The sequence below is a fragment of the Mobula birostris genome, chromosome X, assembly GCF_030028105.1.
Source record: "Mobula birostris isolate sMobBir1 chromosome X, sMobBir1.hap1, whole genome shotgun sequence".
Lineage (NCBI taxonomy): Eukaryota > Metazoa > Chordata > Chondrichthyes > Myliobatiformes > Myliobatidae > Mobula > Mobula birostris.
In genome coordinates, this window is record NC_092402.1 from 49751453 (window position 1) to 49771212 (window position 19760).

Genomic DNA, 19760 nt, shown 5'->3' on the forward strand with positions numbered 1-19760 from the left:
CAACAGTCCTGATTTAATAATTGATGTTATGTGTACCTGTTGTGTGTGCTGAGTCAGATACTGTGAAAGAACTCCGTCGTAGGGCCATGGCCTGGACTAGACTTGGCCGAAGACCTTTATGGGTGATCGATGATCCGGGAGAGCTGGAAACTGCGCCGAGGGAGGATGCTCCTATTCACAAAACCAGTTTCTGATTCCGATTCTGATTACATCCAAAAGCATTGCAGAGGCGCGGCTGTCGAGGGCTCTCTCAGTGGCTCTACAGCCTTGGATGCAGGGAGTTGTCCATCCACCCAAACCTCCCTTTCAGGTGACTCAAGGGGCGGGGTTGTCAGGCCACTGCCTTAGATATCAGCCACTGCTCTGTGTGATGTCTCTACCAATATACCTTGAGAAGGATTGCCATGAAGAGCTGTGATGTCCATAGAGGTGCCATGCTCACCCTGAGCATCTCCAAGCAGATCCTTGTGACCGAGTCACCAGCCCCCCTGGGCTTAGCCCATTCCAGGCTGACATGGTAATGGTGGTTGTGGAAACACCGAGAACTGAACTGGAAACTGCTATCTCCACCACTCTGCAGTAGTGTCCACTGGCCATTGTCCTATGCCAGAGTACAGCAACATGCTGGGATCTTTTGGATCTTCTGTGGTCAAACAACAAGCATCCATACAAAAGATTGGACACCTTGTTGTGTGAGATAATTTTTTGGTGACAAGATGAAGACGTTTGCAGTGTAATTGTCCAAGTAGGTAAGCACGGAGGAAAGCTTTAGTTTGCAAAAGAGATGAGAAGCATTTTATTATCACTGACATATGTCATGACATTTGTTGTTTGTGGCAGCAGGACAGTGCAATACCAAGTGGAAGTTAAAATTCAAAGTAAATGTATTGTCAAAGTACGTATACCTTCCTGAGATGCATTTCATGGCAGGCATTCACAGAAAAGAAACAATAGAGTTTACATAAAGCTACGTAAGCAGACAAAGTGACAACAACTGATGTGCAAAGACAGACAAACTGTGCAAATGGAAATAAATCTGAGAATGTGAGTTATAAAGAGTCCTTGAAATTAAGTCAAAGTTGTAGAATCAGTGCACAGTAGTAGTGAATGAAGTTATCCATGCCGGTTTAAGGGCCTTATGCTTGTAGGGTAGTAACTATTTCTGAAGCTTCTGTACCTCCTTCCCAATGGTAATGGCGAGAAGATGGTATGGCCTGGATGATGGGGGTCTTTGATATATTTCTTTCAATCGTGCAAAATGCAGGGTAATGCATTTAAGCTGGTGCAACAAGGCAAGAGAATGTGCCCTTGAATGCAAGGAATATTGAGTGGCGTGGAGGAATGAAGGGGCCTTGGGGTGCAAGTTCACAGATCGTGAAAGATAGCAGGGCAAGTCAATAAGGTGGTTTAGAAAGGCATATCAAAGGTTTTCCTTCATTAATTGAAGGAGCTGATGCTGGACCTGAATGCTGCCTACAGTTCTTGTCACAATACTACAGGAAGGATTTGATTGTACTGGAGAGGGTGCTGGGTAGGCCTGTGAAGATGTTGCCAAAAGTAGAAAGTCGTAGCCATGAAGGAAGGTTGATTGATTCCTGAGCAAAGGAGACAGTGGAGATTTAGTTGAGGTGTATAACATTGTGAAGGGCTGGGTATTTTGAATAAGAAGCAGTTGAAATCCTTTGCTGAAAGGTCAAGAACAAAGAGATATAAAGTTATTGCTAGAAGGATTTGAGGGGAGGTGAAGTGTTTCCTTCAGAGGGTGGTGTGGAACTCACTGCCTGAATGAGTTGTTCAAGCAGAAACTCACACTTAGAGGACTGGTTGTATACGTGACCTGCAGGGATTACAGACCCATTGTGGGGCAGAGATGGCTAAACCGCCCCCTCCTGTGTAAGAGATTTTCTGCATGATTCTATGACGTACCTCTGTTGGGATAATTTCTTTCTTGTTTCCTCCTAGTTGTGATCCTCCTGCACAACCCTTGGCACAGTTTCCGCCTCAGTCTCCAGAATGAGAATATCTTCTGCTCCATGAAAGTCGGCCCTACTTAGCCACAGTCTGAATGCTACGGCATTGCTACTGAACTGCATGATTGTTTGGGTCACTTCATCAGTTACCATTCCCAAAATACTTCAAACTTTAAAAAAAGGCAAAGGAAAAATCCTGATGTGACACGTTTATATGATTTCTTGCCTTGCAAAATTATTGTTGGATTGAGAGTCTAGGAATCACAACGCAACATATCTTAGGATAGAAATTGTGATGTGAAATTTTAAGAATAGACAAGAAATGACCTTTTCTGACAGTTCATGAACTCTCAGTGGCAAATTACTGCTTCATAATAGGCTGAACAGCCTCTGACTGTGCTGTAACCATTCTAAGATTTTCCATAATTCTACAGTTCATTTTCTGGATCAATGCTTCTGTCATGCATTAAGCATGAGAAATTACTGCTTCAGATATTTTCCAAACTACAGAGCAGAAGTTGTTGCTCCTGATCATTTATGAACTGCAAATTGCTTCTATTATTTTATAAACTATAGTCTGAAAATTGCTGTTCTTGATATTTTATATATTTTAAGCAAAAATACTGTTTTTGATATTTTCTGGTTGCTGAAGTTACTGCTTCTGACCAGCAACATTATCTCTGTTTCGTTCTACAAAGAGGCAGCCTGATTTGCAGAGTATTTGCAACAATTTCTGTTCTGGTTTCAGATTTCCAGCATCTGCAGATGTTTTTTTCTTGCTTCTGGTGTTCTATCAATAAAAAGAATGGAAATGACTGCTTCTGGTCATTTATGATGTGCATACAATAAATATTAAATTACTATTACTGTAGATCTTTGTGGATGTACATGTGAAATCAGTGCTTCTGGTACATTTTGTGGACTATTGTCTGGAAATTAATGCTCTAGACATTTTGTGGATGAGCACTTCAGATAGCTTATGAAGTATATCTGCCATTTTCTGAACTTAATAGTATTTTATAGACCATATCATATAACTCTTTTGGATATTTTATGGACTGCAGTCTGGACATTACTGCTTCAAATGATTTTGTATCACAGACCGGTATTCACTGCACCTGATATCATGCACAATTTATTTATTTTTAATATATATTTCTTATTGTAATTTAGAGTGTTTTATTATTATGTATTGTACTGATACAAAACAACAAATTTCATGACATATGCCAGTGATATTAAACCTGATTCTGATTCTGGATCAAAAACTGGAAAATCATGTTTTTTGTATTTTATGGACAAGAGTGGAGATGAATGCTTTCAGTACCTTATGGACTTTAGATTGCAAATATTTTATGGACTAACAATAAATTACTGCTTCTGCTGAAAGGAAAATGGCTCCTTTTGAATATTTTATCGACTGGAGATATGACTGTTGCATTCTTTGTGCAATAGGAAAATTTCTGATATTTTCTAGACGATATTATAGAAAGTATTCATTCTAGTACTTTGAGGCGGAAATCACTGTATCTATGATTTATCGAGATTTTATGCAGGAAATTGGTGCTCTTGAGGTATGGATAAAGACCTGTGCTAATGCCAGTAATATTTTAAAGACTCAAATCAGGACCCTAATTCTGACATTGCTTCTGACAATTCCTGGATTACCACCTGGAAATTCCGGCTTTTTATAATTAATGGAGCAAACTAAATAGAAATAACTTGTGAAATGTTTAGGGCTGAAATTGGAAACTTCTGTTATTTTATTGACTAAATATTGAAAATTGGTGCTTCTAATATTTTTAAAATTAGAGATCGGAAGTTACAGCCACTAATATTGTTTGGACTATGGTGGGGAATTTGCAACTTCTGATACCTAATGGATAATAAGAAGGAAATTGCTTTTTCAGATATCTTCTGTAATATAGTCTGGAAATTTGCTGTTTCTGGTCTAAGCATTGACCAGAAATTTCTGCTTCTGGTGTGTAATTAACTGTAGACTGGAGAGGACAGCTGATATTTTATGGGCTAAAACTCAAGCTCCTGCTGCTCATATTTTAAGGATCCTTGACTGTAAATAACTGCATGTGACACTTTGTGGATGATAGACTGGAATTAACTGCTCCTGATACTTCCTGGATAATCGACAGCAGTTTACTGTCTCTGATATTCTATGCTTTAGAGTGAACATTATGTCTACCAATGTTTTACCAACCACAGAATGGAAATTAATGTTTTTAATGCCTCTAGCATTTTATGAACAGTGGACTGGAATTTACTGAATTGAGCAACTCATGGGCAAAGGATGGGAAATTATTGTTTCTGGGGCTCGAAGGGCTACAGATTACTAATTACTGTCTCTGATATTTTATGTGCTATAGATTGAGTGATACATTGAAATATGTTACAGACTCCAGACTGAAAATAAGAGCTTCTCATCTCTTCTTGACTGTAGGCTGACTCAAGAGGGTTATGTCATATTGGCAGAAGGGGTGATGTCGCTTAAGCATCATGTAATAAATTGTAATCTTTAAGTGTGCCTGCTGCTATATCGAAAGCCTGAAATATCTCTCTCCAGGTGACAACAACCTCCTGGTTGCTTCAAACTGTGCTGACACTGCAAGGGCTATAAATTAGTATATAATTGCTCCTGATATTGTATGGATTTGGGAATTACAGCTTCAGTCCATGGAATATCATAAATTTGGATATATTTGTATTTTGTGGACTGTAGCCTGGAAATGACTGCTTCTGACGTTTTACGGTCTATGAACTGGGGATTACTGCTACAGATTTTTCTGATCTATGGGAGGACATTAATGCTTTTGATACTTTATTGGAAATTACTGTTTTATATAGATAGATATTTTATTGATCCCAAAGGAAATTACAGTGTTACAGTAGCTTTACAAGTGCACAGATATACAAATATTAGAAGAGAAGTAAGAGAGAATGAAAAATAAATTACCTCAAACAGTCTGACAGGAGGGTATCATCACTTCTGGGGCTATAAGTTGGCTCATTATGGAGCCTGATGGCCGAGGGTAAGAATGACCTCATATAGTGCTCTTTGGAGCAGCACAATTGTCCAGTCTATTACTAAAAGTGCTACCCTGTTCAGCCAAGGTGGCATGCAGAGGGTGAGAGACATTGTCCATAATTGCCAGGATTTTCTGATGGTCCTTTGTTCTACCGCAGCCTCAGTGTGTCCAGTTTGACTCCTATACCAGAGCCAGCCTTTCTAATCAGTTTACTGAGCCTGTTAGCATCACCCATGTTGATGCCATTGCCCCAGTACACCACCGCACAGAAGATTGTAGTGGCGGTGAGTGATTATTTCATGGATATTACACCTTCAATTATAATAATTAAAGATAAGAAACTGGAAACTACTACATATAAACAGAAAAGTGACACCCCAACATTTTGTGGAAGTCTAGATTGCAAACTACTTCTGCTACTTTATGGACTATAAGCAGAAAATTACCACTGCTTAAAAGGCAAAACTACCTCCAACAGTTGGAAATCTTCTGATTGCTGTTAGTGTAAGAGTGGAAGTTTCTGTTGCTGATATCATATGGACTATCAAGTTGAAATGACGTTTCTGATTTTTACACAAGTTGTAATCTAGGAGTTACAGATTGAACAATTTCATGGACAACCAACAGGAAATCAGTACCTTTGAATAAACTAACTAGTAAATTGTTGTTACTGATATTTTAGTGATCATGAACTGGAAATCATTCCTGATATGGACTATGGGTGAGAAATTATTGCTTCTGATAATATAATTGCAAAAATCTGCAAGTCACTGCTATTGTTCACCGGTATTGTTTGACTATAAAGAGGAAATTACTCCTGATATTTTGTGTATTATAATCTAGAAATGACCACCACTGAACCACGGTGTAGAAATGAATGGCTCATACATTTTCATTTATGAAATGACTTCAGGATCATTTTTGATGTTGTATCTTTCAAAGTAATAAATAGCGCAAATATAATTTATAATCCAATTATATAGGTTAAAAATAGTTCTATCAGTAGATACATTTATTGTTAATCTTCATTGAGGCATTAAAATCGTTAAGTTTGGTGGTAGTTTTTTTAAATTGTATTAGTAATATCCATGTAGGCTTTAGTATTTGCATCAATAATAGTGATATTAGTTCCTTTTCCATATATTCTCTTTTATTTGGGTTTTCTATTATGATCTCCAGTCGCTGTTGTATCAGTTATAACGTCTGATTTATTTCTATTCTCTGTAACACAGACTTTATTGCTAATTATACAGCAACTTCGAGTGGAATATTTGGAATATTACAATGTGACCTGGAGACTGACTGCGTGTATGTTAACCTGAGATCCCTATCATGCAAGCCGATGTTTTGAGTGAGTTACCCGTGGAAACAGATAAGGGATTGGCCCAAATGTCGCTCCATCAAAATTGCAGCGTGTAGTGCAGTTTGAACCAACCAGGAGGTTGTTGTCACCTGGAGAGAGACATTTCAGACTTTCGATACAGCAGATGCACTTAAAGATAACAATTTATTACATGATGTTTAAGCGCCCCACCCCCTCCGCCAGTGTGGCATTGCCCCTTTGAGTCATCGATAGAATTTTCGCCCAGAGTTTGAGATGGGACGGGGTACTCACGTTCAGCGGCCATGGTAATGACAGTTTCTGTCGTGGCGTGATACTCGTCATCTTCCAGAGCAGGCTCTTTGGCTGAGCAGTCATCTCCTTGGATGTCATAGCGGTCCAGCAGTTGTTGCAATGGGGGAGCTTTCGGCAGGAGCTGATTGACAATGTCGCGGCTGATGTTGGGGGCTTGCTTCAGGCGCAGCTTGCTCAGGATTTGGGACTTGATGGATTCCAACCTCAGTGCTTTGCTGTGCTCCCTCCATAAACAAGCGGAACATTCTTGACTCTCAGCTTCCGCATGGTCTGAGACGCTCTCTTCTGCCCCCAAATCCTTCTCCAAGGCTGGCTCGTTGCTGCCTGTCAATCCCAGAGAGATCAGGAGGCAAAGCAAAACGTGTAGTACTTGCATGGTCTGCTGGCGTGTGAGTGTGTGTGTGCGTGTGTGTGTGTGTATGTGTGCGCGCGCGGCGCGCCCTGTTGAGAATGAGGAGACGTGCTGGATCCCAGATTGCAGCCGGGACTGAGGAGAGGGCAATGGGTGAGTGACACGCTGGTGTATCATAACTGATCAACTGGGTCGCCCCTTTTTATATTATAACTTTGACCAGAACTATTGCGTAGTAAAAATCCGGGATTGGCTAAACAGCCAAAGGGGTTTTTGGCTGCCAAGATGGGAGAGAGAGAAAAAGATTAAGATGTTGCATATGTCAGTTCTAGTTCTGATTTGCAGGTTTCCCCCTCTGCCTGAAACTCCTTGTAGAGCTGCTCCGGGATATCATTCCTTGTATTTGTACTCGTTCTTTCTCCCATTCAGTGGACACAGTTTGGACTATCCTGTCCATTTAGACACGCTAATACTTTCATTCACTAACCTTATTTCAATTAACAAACCGTTTGTTTCCTAAACTTTTTTAAGTTTATCGTTGTTAGACAGAAATCACCAGCCGTGCTTCTGTGTTTAATTCTCATGATTTATTTCCATATCTTAGAGCTTTTGTGTGTGTTACTGTTCTTTGTATTGTTTATATAAATGTTTGCTTCGCTTTTAAACCAATTAGGATCGACGGACAAGCCATTGTGTGGCTGTGAAACTGGCCAGCAGTTAACATCACTGAAGTTTCTGCTGATTGCACTGAGAGCTTAGGACTCTTGGGCTGTTTTCCGAAAAGTGTTTATTTACACGTTTTATCGGATGTTCTTATAAAATAATCGATTGCCGTTGTTCTACTGGAGCGATGGAAGAAGACGCTTGTGCATGCCGAAGTACCGTATCATTCGCTTCCTCGAAGCCGTCATGGAGGTCTCTAATTTCAATTTTTACTTCCTTTTTAGGTTCTGCTTATTGTAAATTCGAAACGTTTAAAGCAGTACCAATGAATAAAACTACTAGGTTTACTAATCTATTAATAAAAATTAGTAAGCACCAGCGTGGGGAACAAATTCAAATAATTAATTTTTTAATTAAAAAGTATTAGTGATAATGACCATAAAACAACTGGATTGATGTAAAAACGAAACATCTGGTTAGCTAATCGCCTTCAGGCGCAGAAATCTGCGGTCCTAACCCTGGTCAGGTCTACATGTAATTCCAGACCCACAAATGCGGCTGACTTTTAACTGCCGCATCAATTCAGGGGCAGTTAGGAACAGACATTGCCAGAGAACGGATAAATGAAATATTTTAAAGACGGTCGTAATATTGCTCTTGCGTTTATTTGCCGTTTCTCGCGTCAGTTTCTGGTGAGTTTCATCGTCTGATGAGCTACAAACGGAGAGCAAATTGTGACAGTTTTCTGCCTCACTTCAACGAGAAGAATCGACAGCGCGATTCCCAAAGACTGATCATGATGAAATAAGTGGTTCTAGCGAATGTACCCGACCCGAGGGAACGTGGTAACTAATATTAGACCGCAAGAAATGGACCCTGTATCACCATAGAGAGATAAAACATGAAAGTGAAATCGGTTAAATTTCTTGGTTAGTTTCTGGATATAAATTAAGAGAATTTGAGAAAATCGTAATTTCGTCAATCCAAATTCAAAGCTAGAAACTATTAGTGATCGAAAAGTTAGAGCAAAAAAATTCTCATAACAAAGTTATATGTATCACAAGCCTTAAACAAGCCAGTTGTAGATCATTCGATTTAAATTAAAGCGAGATTTACACATTAACCATCTATATTGTTCGTCTGCGTTTAACCTGGGTTGCAATTGTAAGTACAAATTAAAAGGAGCGGCGACTGACGCAATATTATACGCGTAAAATCATTTGTGGTTGTCGGGTCGAACTGTTGAAAGAAATTGGTCAGCTTCATTAAGAATATTCGGTTTTTTTTTTGCCAGAGACAATCGAAAACAATTTATTGTTTGAGACAGGGAGATGAGGTCCAACAGAGTGAAATGAAGACGTATTTGTGCTCAGCTTTCACCCCTAAAACGGTCTGATTTAATCAGTGTCTGCCGACTACTCTATTATCAAACATTGAACAGTACAGGCAGTTCTACCCATGATGTCGTGCGGACCTTTTAACTACACGGAAAGTTTCCCGCCGAGCTTTTCCTGGGTAATTTCACCTCCAAAATACTGAAAACGAAAAATGCTGGAATCACTCAGCAGGTCAGTCGGCGTCTGTAGATGGAGAAACTGAGATAAAGAGTCTCTGATCCGAGACATCAAAAGTTTCTCTTCCTACAGTCGCTGCCTGACCCGCTGCGCTATTCCGGCGTGTTCTGATTTTATTTCAGATTTCCAACATCTGCAGTTTTTGGTTGAGTTTCATCACCGAGTTTGAAGGTATCACCTATCAATAGAGGCGGGCGCTGTCCGTGCGCCGAGTACCATAACCCGCAATAAAATAAAATAGAACGCGATTTCCTCATATCGCCAGTGAGAAATAACTGTGGGGCATTCTGGATCTAACAAACAAGACGAGAAAAAAGGGGGAGACTAATGCGAAAAACCTTTGGGATAGAAAGAGCAAGCCGATTCGCGCCTAGAACTTCGTCCGCATCCGACCACATCATGGTCGGCCTAAATTTCAACTCATCTGCCCACCCCACTCCCAACACTCCTGAGTTCATTCTGAAAATACTGAACGGATTGCCTGTTTCATACGCACTTTAGGGGTCGGGTGGGGTGGTTGCATATTTCGGCTGCATTCACGTACCGAAATCATTTCGTTCTCACACATTAACTAAAACAAATTGCACGGCTCCAAGTGAGCGGACATTACGGAGAGGGACAGAACGGTCTCAGCGACAGGAGGTGTTTTGAGCGAGGATTTATGACACTGAACACTTTCAAAGGCGATTTCCATTAAGACCTTTGTGGAAACACAGGTGTTAGGATGCTGGAAACGAGCCTGATACGGAGTGATTTAGGTTTACTGAACATAATATGTCGAGTGAAAGGGATAGTATGAATAATTTAAAGACGTGTTTGGCTCGCTTCTGGATTGTGTCTCTGTCCGCTTCCAGTTGTGGATTGCGTGTGTGTGTGTTTAGCGGCCAACTTCAGACTGGTTTGTGCTGTTCATTATGTACTTACACAAGGTCCTTAAAACAATCCCAAGGCGCTTCACAGGAGCGAGTGTCAAATGATATTGGACACCGACGCACGACAGGAGGGCTAACAATGGCTCCGTGGACGAGGGGGGTTTGAAGGAGCATCCCAAAGAGCAGAAGGATGCGGAAAATTTGTGGAAGGAGTTCCGGAGCTCGGGGGACCTGGCCGTCTGTGGGAGAGAGGTCGGCGGGATGTCCGAGCGAGGGAGGGGTGTAGGGACTGAACGGTGCTCTAAACCATGGTGGAATTTGAACAATGATCATCGCTGGTCAGGGAAATAGCATGAGCCAGCGAGCACTTGGGTGGGCGGTAAGGGATTTGGTGTGAGGCGATATTTGACACGTATAAGAGGAAGTGTATTAGAATAAATTGAAAACTGTCTCATAAAAAAGAGTTATGAATGAATGGGTCCTTTACAGACTGAAAAGAGATAACTAGTGAGGTACCACAGGGATCAGGTCTTTGCCCTGCAAGTGTTTACCACTTCCATTGTTGATCAGAATGAACAGTGGTAAACTTTCTAAATTTGCCAAATGATTCGAAAGTAGGTGGAAATGCAGGGTGTAAAACAGATCCTCTGATTCTGCAATGCGATGTAGATAGATTGAGTGGTAAAGAAATGAAGGTGGAATTCAATGTGGGGAAGTATGAGGTCACACACTTCGGTAAGGGAAATCAAAGACATAATCATCTGAATGGGGAGAACCCCTAAGTGAGCGATGTTCAGAGGGAAAAGAGCAAAGTCGACGTTTCGGGCCGAGACCCTTCATCAGGACTTACCCACATCGGGTCTCGGCCCGAAACGTCAACTGTTTACTCTTCCCCATAGATGCTGCCTGGCCTGCTGAGTTCCTCTAGCATTGTGTGTGTGTGTGTTGGATTTGCAGCATCTGCCGATTTTATCTTTTTTGTAATGTTCAGACAGATTGGCTACTCTCGGGCATAGATCACAGAAAGCTAACAACAGGTCCAACAAGTAGCTGAGAAGGAAAATGGCACTTTGGCCTTCGTTGTAAAGGCGCGGGTTTAGAAGCAGGGAGATTTGTTGCAGTTATATTTATTCAATGTAGTTGCCCCAGCAGCCCGCCAACCCCTCTTAACTCTAACTAATTAACCTACCCAGTAGGTCTTTAGACTGTGGTGGAAACCGGAGCACCCAGGGAAAACCCACGCGTTCCATGTCGCTGCCATGATGCCCTTGAGCCCTTACCTAAAAAGAGTACGGCAGTTTAAGAGGCAATCCAAAGGAGATCCACTGGGCTAGTTCTTGGGACAAGAGGATTATTCTACCAACAGAAGTTAAGTAGTTTGGACTTAAGACATTGGAGCAGAATTAGGCCATTCAGCCCATCGAGTTGCTCGACCATTCAATCATGGCTGATTTTATTCAGCCCCATTCCCTTGCCATCTCCCTATAGCCCCCCCCACACACACACACTTATACATCAAGAACCCATCAATTTCTAGCGTAAATACACCTAATGACTCAGCCTCCATAGCCGCCACTCTTTCAAAAAAAGTTAGATAGAGCTCTTAAAGATAGCGGAGTGAAGGGATATGGGGATAAGGCAGGAAATGGATACTGATTGTGGATGATCAGCCATGATCACAGTGAATGGCGGTGCTGACTCGAAGGGCTGAATGGCCTACTCCTGCACCTATTGTCTGTTGAATTCCACAGATTCACTACCCTCTGGCTAAAGAAATTCCTCCTCACCTCTGTTTTAAAGGGATGTCCCTCTATTCTGAGGCTGTGCCCTTTGATCCTAGACGTCCCCTCCACATCGGCTTTTCAACATGCAGGAGCGTTCATTAGAAGTATTTAAAGAGGAGGTGGATACAATTTTTAAAATACTAAGGAGTAGAGGGAAATAGAGAAATGGTACAGAAGAGAAGTTGAGGCCACTGTAGAATAGCCGTGATCGTATTGATCGGCAGGGCAAACTTGGGAGGCCTGAGTCAGAATCAGAATCAGGTTTGTTATAACAAATGTTAAATGTTAAAGAATGAGGTAGGCAGGGGATGCCTTGAGGTCCAATTTGCTAACATTAAGCAGCCCTTCAACCAACTACTGCTCCAGACATTCCAGCCACAGTATTCACTCTGCATTAGGCTTTAAAAAGCACAAGTATTATAAATACATTTTGTCTGCATTATCTCATATTATAATGCAAGGCTGGGACATAGGCAACCCAAGGAGTGGAGATCATATCAACTCCTTACTGAATGCTGCCCTCTATCCTATATTGCTAGATGCAATAGTGTCCTGTTGTCATTAGGGTTCACTCATCACATTTTTAAGTGGCCTCAATAGTAAGTGAACTATGTCCACATAGGATTGGATTAATATTGGCAAGGCAGGACAAGGACAACAGGTTTCCACCCCTAATTTATAACGACACCTTAACTTGAGTTATTTACAAAGAACAGCTCAAACTCTCAACCACCATGGTGTGGCATGAATGCATGATCAGTAGAATAAAAGTTTACTAACATTATACTATATTGTGTTGAAACAGGGAATGTAAACAGTAAACGCCAAAAACATGAAATACGGAGACATGTCACTTACTCAGCATTCCAACAGGATTTTTGCTGAAGACTTTCACGTGAAACCTGACCATTCCAATCCCAGAGGATTTTTATTTTGGTTACACTCAACATAGCTTGCATTTTATCAGGTTTATCAGCCTCCTTGTGGCTACTGAAATTGCACACAATTCACTGCTCCCTGATGAATTTGCATCATTTTCTACCATCACTGTACATCTCCATCACTCATAGTCCTTTCACTCCATCATTGTGGTGTTACAATGATGTTATCACTGACATGTTTCATGAAATTTGTTATTTTGAAGCAGCAGTAAAATGCAATACATAAAACCAATTACTGTAAGAAATATATTAAAAGATAATTAAGTAGCTGAAAAAAGAGAAAAATAGCGAGGTAGTGTTGATGGGTTCACAGCTCATTCAGAAATCAGATGGTAGAGGGGCGAAGCTATTCCTAAAATGTTGAGTGTGTGTCTTTAGGCTCTTGTACCTTCTCCCCAATGATAAAAATGACAAGAGGGCATGGTGGGTGTCCTTAATGATGGACGTTGCCTTCCTGAAGGACTATGTTTTGAAGGTATCTTCGACGTTGGGGAGGCTTGTGCCAATGATGGAGCTGGCTGAGTTTACAACCCTCTGTGATTTATTTATAGCGATCCCAATAGGATGTCCTATTTCTAGCGAAAATTGTGCAGCAGAGTTTTAGAACTCAAGCTAATGGAGAGTAGCGATGTTGAACATTGTTCCAACAACTTGGATGCTTTGGAAGAAAGGGGGAGGGAGGAGTGGGTGAGATCAGCGTACGCACTGGAAGTGACGGACGGGCCTTCACGGGAGCTGATGTCGAGGGGCTGCACGTAGATTAGAAGTAGGAGAAACAAGAGGTAATGGGTGGGAAGAAGCGTCGTTCCTGGGCATTCCCTGACTGGATGGAGAAGGGTGGACCCAGGGAAGTGCTGTCTGGCTCAGCTTCTGATCGAGTACAGCCACCGGCGAAGGAAGGTGCGGTCAGCCATGTCAGAGGCCACAAACAAACTGACAGAGACAGATTACCTTTGTCACCATCACACTGGACGTCAATAGTGTCTGACTGGAGGGGTTCTCCAGGTAAGGTGGGCACAAATTCAGGAGGAATATTTCAAATATTTTGGAGAGAAATGGTGGTGGTGGAGGGTGAGTTGGAGGCATTAGGGGCTCATTTTGTTACGGGGGGGGGGAGGGTAACGGACACAGGGCATCAAGGCTTAAGGAATATAGTTAAAGTGACATGGAAACAGTCCCACTGTGAACGTCCCAGGGATAGAGGCATGAGGGGTTTGTTTTCTGAACTTGAAGTGGTGACAGCAGATTTGCAGGGTTCAGGCAGTTTTTGAGGAGAGCAAATACTGGGGGGCATGAAGGGAAGCTGGGTGGTCATCAAGGAAGTATTTCTCAAAAACGTAAGAAGTCTTCCCGTCAGCTTCAACTCTTCAATCAGGCCCGTTAATCGCCCACGCTGGATGGAATACAGACCTAGTCTGGAAGACAGCTGCAGCACCAACAGCTCCAGCCACCTTCTGATTAATGAGACCCTCTCCATAAATGCCGTCCGATTGTATTTTACATTCACTGTTCCTTGGACTGTAGTAACTCAAACATCAGTAATCGGGTGGCGTGTTCCTGTGGATTGAGATTGTACAGACTGCCATCTAGTGGCCATTAGTAGTAATTCAGGCTAATTGTTTCAGATCTGCAGGATTTGTTACTGATGGGTGTACCAGAAAATATAAACTTCAAGAAGGATTTTACTGACCTCAAGTTGTCCCAGAATGCTTCACAGCCTACAAATAACACAGCATCTAGTAATGTTTTGGTGGTCAAGGGTTCAATGTTCAATATTCAAAGTTCGAAGTAAATTTATTATGTAAGTACATATAGTGTACGTCACCATATACGTACAACCCTGATATTCGTTTTCTTGTGGGCATTCACAATAAATACAAGGAAACACAATAGAATCAATGAAGAGCCACACACAAAGACGGACAAGCAACTAATGTACAAATACAAAGAAAAAAAATAATAATAAATAAATAAAACTGAAAACATAGTTGTAGGGTTTTTGAAGATGAGTCCATAGGCTGTGTTCAGTGATCAGTTCAGTGTTGGGGTGCATGAGGTTGCACCCCTTTATCTCCCTCTACAGAATATTCCTGCAGGCTCTCACTTGCAGCTGAGAGAGTTTAACATCTCATCAAAAAGATAAGACAATATTCCCTTAATCCTCAAATCTGGATTGCGTTGACTGTGTGCATCAGGTATACATTCTAAATAAAGGGACCCTTATGGCCCTTTGAGCCACACCACCCAGAAACCCTCAATTTAATCGTAGCCTGATCACGGGACAATGTACAATGACCTATTAATGACAAAATGGTACACCTTTGCACTGTGGGAGGAAACCCATGCAGTCACGGGGAGAACGTACAAACTCCTGACGGGAATTGAACCCGGGTCACTGCTACTGTAAAGCCTTGTGCTAACCACTGCGCTGTTGTGCTGCCCCCATAGGGCGCACATACTGGCATAGGGTGTATTGTATGGACACAACAAAGCCAAAGTTTTGATTGCCTGAGAAGTAGTTAACTCTGGTTTCGTTTGTAAACACCTGTATATTGTAGAGAACAACAAATTCCTTTTTACAAAGCACCTTTTGACCCTTAGTGTAGAAGACTCTCAAAGCATTTCACAGAAGCGCCATCTGTTAAAATTGCCAAGTTGCATAAGGAGATAGGTTGAATAACTCAGTCACAGAGTAATATTTTGAGGGTGTCATAAAGGAGAGAGGGAGACAGAGAAAATTAGGGCAGAGATTTCAGAGGTTAGTGCTCAGGCAGCTAGGGGTATGATTGCCGATGGTCAAGAAGTGAAAACTGAAGAACTAGAGAAGGGCTACAGGGAGGGGAGTGGGGGTGACACCACAGGGGCATCTGAAATTGCAGGTTTGTAAAACTAGGAACCAGGGTGGATCAGTGAGCAAGAGGAGACGGCTGTGAGTAAGGACATGGGCTGCAGAGTGTTGGATGACCTAGAGTTTTGAGGGTCTGGCAAAGGCAGTCAGTTGATCAGGAGGGCAGTCACACACCTAGTGGAAGCTAGTCATCATGGATGGATGGCTGAGGGTTTCAGCATAGAGGTGAGGCAGGGTTGGAGTTGGTGAGCCCAGTATGGTAGGTGGAGAGGGTGGATGGCTGGTCCCAACTGATCCTGGGTCAGGCATGTTACGGCCCCTGTTTGCAGTCCAATGATGTTTTTTTTTTGCAGAAGAGAGGGAAGACTTGGGTAAGTGAAGTGCACAGGGCCTGAGAGCAGTAGGATAATAGTGCGGAAGGTTACCAGCAGCAAGGATGTAAGGGGAGCACAGAGATTCTGGGATCTGGAACGAAGGAAAGATCGGTCAAGCAATGTCAACAGAATAAAGAAAGGGAGAGGCCCTAGGTGGGGGAGGGGGTGGGAGATGGATGAGAACAGATGACAAGTTCATCATTTCATCTGTAAAATGTACTTGGTAATGAATTTTTCATTTCATTACATGAGAGATGGCAGTGATTGACGTGGCGTCATTCATAAAAGGGTCCCTGTGCTGCTACACATGCCATATATAATGAATGGCCAAATACGGGTTCAATGGAGCTTTAAGCCGTGATGGAGCTGTGTATGTAACTGTGCCATCTGTGGCCCTTATTAATCAATATTAACATCATTGTAAACTTTTGTTATGGATGTCAAGGATGTTTTTGTTCCTAGTACATTTAACAGAATGTAAAGTAGTAACAGACAAATAAACCATTATCCACAGGGTCAGCGAGGACCAAAGTAAGCCTCGTGATTTTACATTTCTTTTGTGATACTCATTTACTATCAGGTTTACGTTGACACTACTTAATAAGAGGAGCTTTTGCCTCAGAGCGCCAGAAATGCTGACCTCCTGAATGGAGTTTTACACATTCTCACTGTGAGCCCGTGGCTTTCCTCCCACATCACAAAGATGCGCAGGTCGCTGGGTTAATGACTCGCTGTGCATACTCCCTAGTGAGTAGGTGAGGAGGGGAATCTAGAGGGAGTTGAGGAGATGTTGAGGGGCCTGCTCTGTACTGCGTAACTCTACGCTACATTTGTAAATGGAGTGACTTATGGAACTTGCAAGCAATCTGGAATGTAAAAACAGTGAGCAGAGTGGTAATGCAATGGTTAAATGATTGGACTGATAACTGAGAGACCTGGATTGAAATCTCAGCACAGGATATGGTCTATACCTTCTCCCACCCTATCCCCTGTAAAAGTGCTATTCCCTTTTCTCATTTCCTTTGTCTCTGCCCAGGATGGGTCTTTACTTTCCAGGACATCAGAGATATCCTCGTTTTTCTAAAAACAGGGTTTCCCTTCCTCACCTGCGTCTCCTCCATTTCCTGGACATCTGCGCTCACCCCATCTTCCTGTCACCTTAACAGTGATAGAGATCTTTTACCTTCACCTACCACCCATGAGCCTCTGCATCTGGCACATCATCTTCCACAATCTTCTTCATCGGGATCCTACCACCAAATGCATCTTTACCTCCCTCCCTGCCCACCCCTTTCCACAGGGATCACTCCCTCTGTGGTTCTCTTGTCCATTCGCCTCTCCCCACTAATCTCCTTCCTGGCACATATCCCCGCAAGTGACAGAAATGCTACACCTCCCCATTCACCTCCTCCCTCATCTCCATTCAAGGCCCCAAACAGTCCTTCCAGGTGAGGCAACACTTCACCTGTGAATCTGCTGGGGTCACCTACTGTGTCTGGTGCTCCTAATGTGCCCTCTACATTGGTGAGGCCCATCGTAAATCAGGGGACCGCTTTGTCGAGCACCCCCGCTCCATCCACAAAAAGCAGAGTTTCCCGACGGCCAAAGATTTTAATTCCAATTACCATTCCCATTTCAACATGTCGGTTCGTGGCCTGCTCTTCCACCATGATGAGACCACACTCAGGTTGGAGAAGCAACACCTTATATTCCATCTAGGTAGCCTCTAACCTGATGGCATGAACACTGACTTCTCCTTCCGGTTATTTCTTTTCTCTTAATTTTTGTTCCCCTCCCCTCTCCTCTTCTTCTATTCCTCACTCAGGCCTCTTACATCTCCTCACCTGCCTATCCTCCTTTCCTTTCTCCCATGGTCCACTCTCCTCTCCTATCAGATTCCTTCTTCTCCAGCCCTTTCCCTTTCCCACTTACCTGGCTTCACCTATCGCCTTCCAGCTTGTCCCCCTTGCCCTCTCCCCACCTCTTTATTCTGGCATCTTCCCCCTTTCTTTCCAGTGCCAAAGAACGGTTTCGGCCTGAAACGTCAACTGTTTATTCATTTTCATAGATGCTGTCTGACCTGCTGCGTTCCTCCAGCATTTTGTGTGTGTTGCAATGGTACCAGTGGAATTTAAATTCAATTAATCACCTGAATTTTAAACAAAAGATCTTACTAATGGTCAACACAAAACTAGCAAACCCCACTCAATTCCCTAATGCTCCTAAGGAGAGGAAGTTGCCATCTTTACTTGCTCTATCCTCCAAGTGATTCCAGTCAGGCCAGCGGGCAGCACAGTTAGCGCTCCACAGTTCGGAGTTCAATTCCAGTGCTGCTCTGTAAGGAGTCTCTGTGCATCATCCGCGTGGAATGCATCGGTTTCCCCCAGGGTGCTCCTGTTTCCTCCCACAGTCCAAAGACTGTGACCTGTCATTGTGATTTGTCCCCCCACGATTAGGTTAGGGCTAATCGGGGGTTGCTGAGGTAGTGCGGTTCGAAGGGCCAAGTCCGCGCTTTATGATTACATAAATAAATTAATTTAAAAATAAGTGGCCCTGTAGCCACTCAGTTCAAGGAAAATTGGGGCTTGGCAGAAATCTGAACATATTCAAAACTTAACATCTGTGGAAAGGACAATTTGATGTTTCTATTTAAGGTCCATCATAAGAACCAAATGTTAATACTGTAGATTTAATACTGCTAGGAGGCACAAACTGATGATTTGAGTGGCTGCAGCCTTAACTTTGAGACAGGAGCTACCGATTTAGGATATGCTCAGTGCATAATCTAGGCAGAGATTCCTGTGTATGGGGGCGTGTCACGCTGTTGAAGGGGCAGTACTGAGGGAAAGAGGCTGTAACTCAGGCACTCTTTTCAGACATTGTCGTTCTCAGAAAGGGAGCTTTCTGTTTCCCTTGAGGCCTTCAAATGATATACAATGAAAAGATCTCTGAGTCATCAGAAGATAGAGATGAAGAGGTTTGTTTGGTCTTGTTTCACGTGAGGACATCAAACTTCATGATGGTTCCTTGGAACACACATCAAAGTTGCTGGTGAACGCAGCAGGCCAGGCAGCATCTCTCATGCTGCCTGGCCTGCTGCGTTTACCAGCAACTTTGATGTGTGTTGCTTGAATTTCCAGCATCTGCAGAATTCCTCGTGTTTGAGGGTTCCTTGGGTAACTCCCAAAACTTTTGGTGTTCCTATCCCTGCACGTGGGAGACGTGGAGGGCGTGAAAGGCTGGAAATGACAGACTACGGCTCGATCAAGACTTTAGAACAATTTTTTGGTTTAAAAATAACATCCTACAACTGTGTGACAGAATATAAAGAAAATGAACACAATTCATTTGGAACTTTATCAAAAATGAAAAAAGACATTTAGTGATAACTATTGGTCAAGACTGAAACTGTCACTGGAATCAGAATCAGGTTTAATATCACCAGCATATGTTGTCAAATTTGTTCTTTTGTGGTGGCAGTACATTGCAATACATAATAGTAAAAAAACTATAAATTACAATAAATATATATATATTAAATTAAGTAAGTAGTGCAAAAAGAAAGGAATAAAATAGTGAGGTGGTGTTCATGGGTTCACCATCCATTCAGAAACCTGATAGCGGAAGGGAAGAAGCTGTTCCTGACTGTCTTCAGGCTGCTGTACCTCCTCCCTGATGGTAGCAATGAGAAGAGGGCATGTCCTG

General features: G+C 42.4%; 1 protein-coding gene across 1 annotated transcript in view; it reads right to left on the minus strand.

The window, feature by feature from the left end:
* LOC140191902 (growth/differentiation factor 11-like) overlaps positions 1-7023 on the minus strand; it is a 29357-nt gene extending 22334 nt beyond the window's left edge. Inside the window, exon 1 of the mRNA XM_072249749.1 lies at positions 6627-7023. Coding sequence (XP_072105850.1) covers positions 6627-7023 — 397 coding nt within the window. The remainder of the gene's footprint in view (positions 1-6626) is intronic.
* Positions 7024-19760: the final 12737 nt, after the last annotated feature.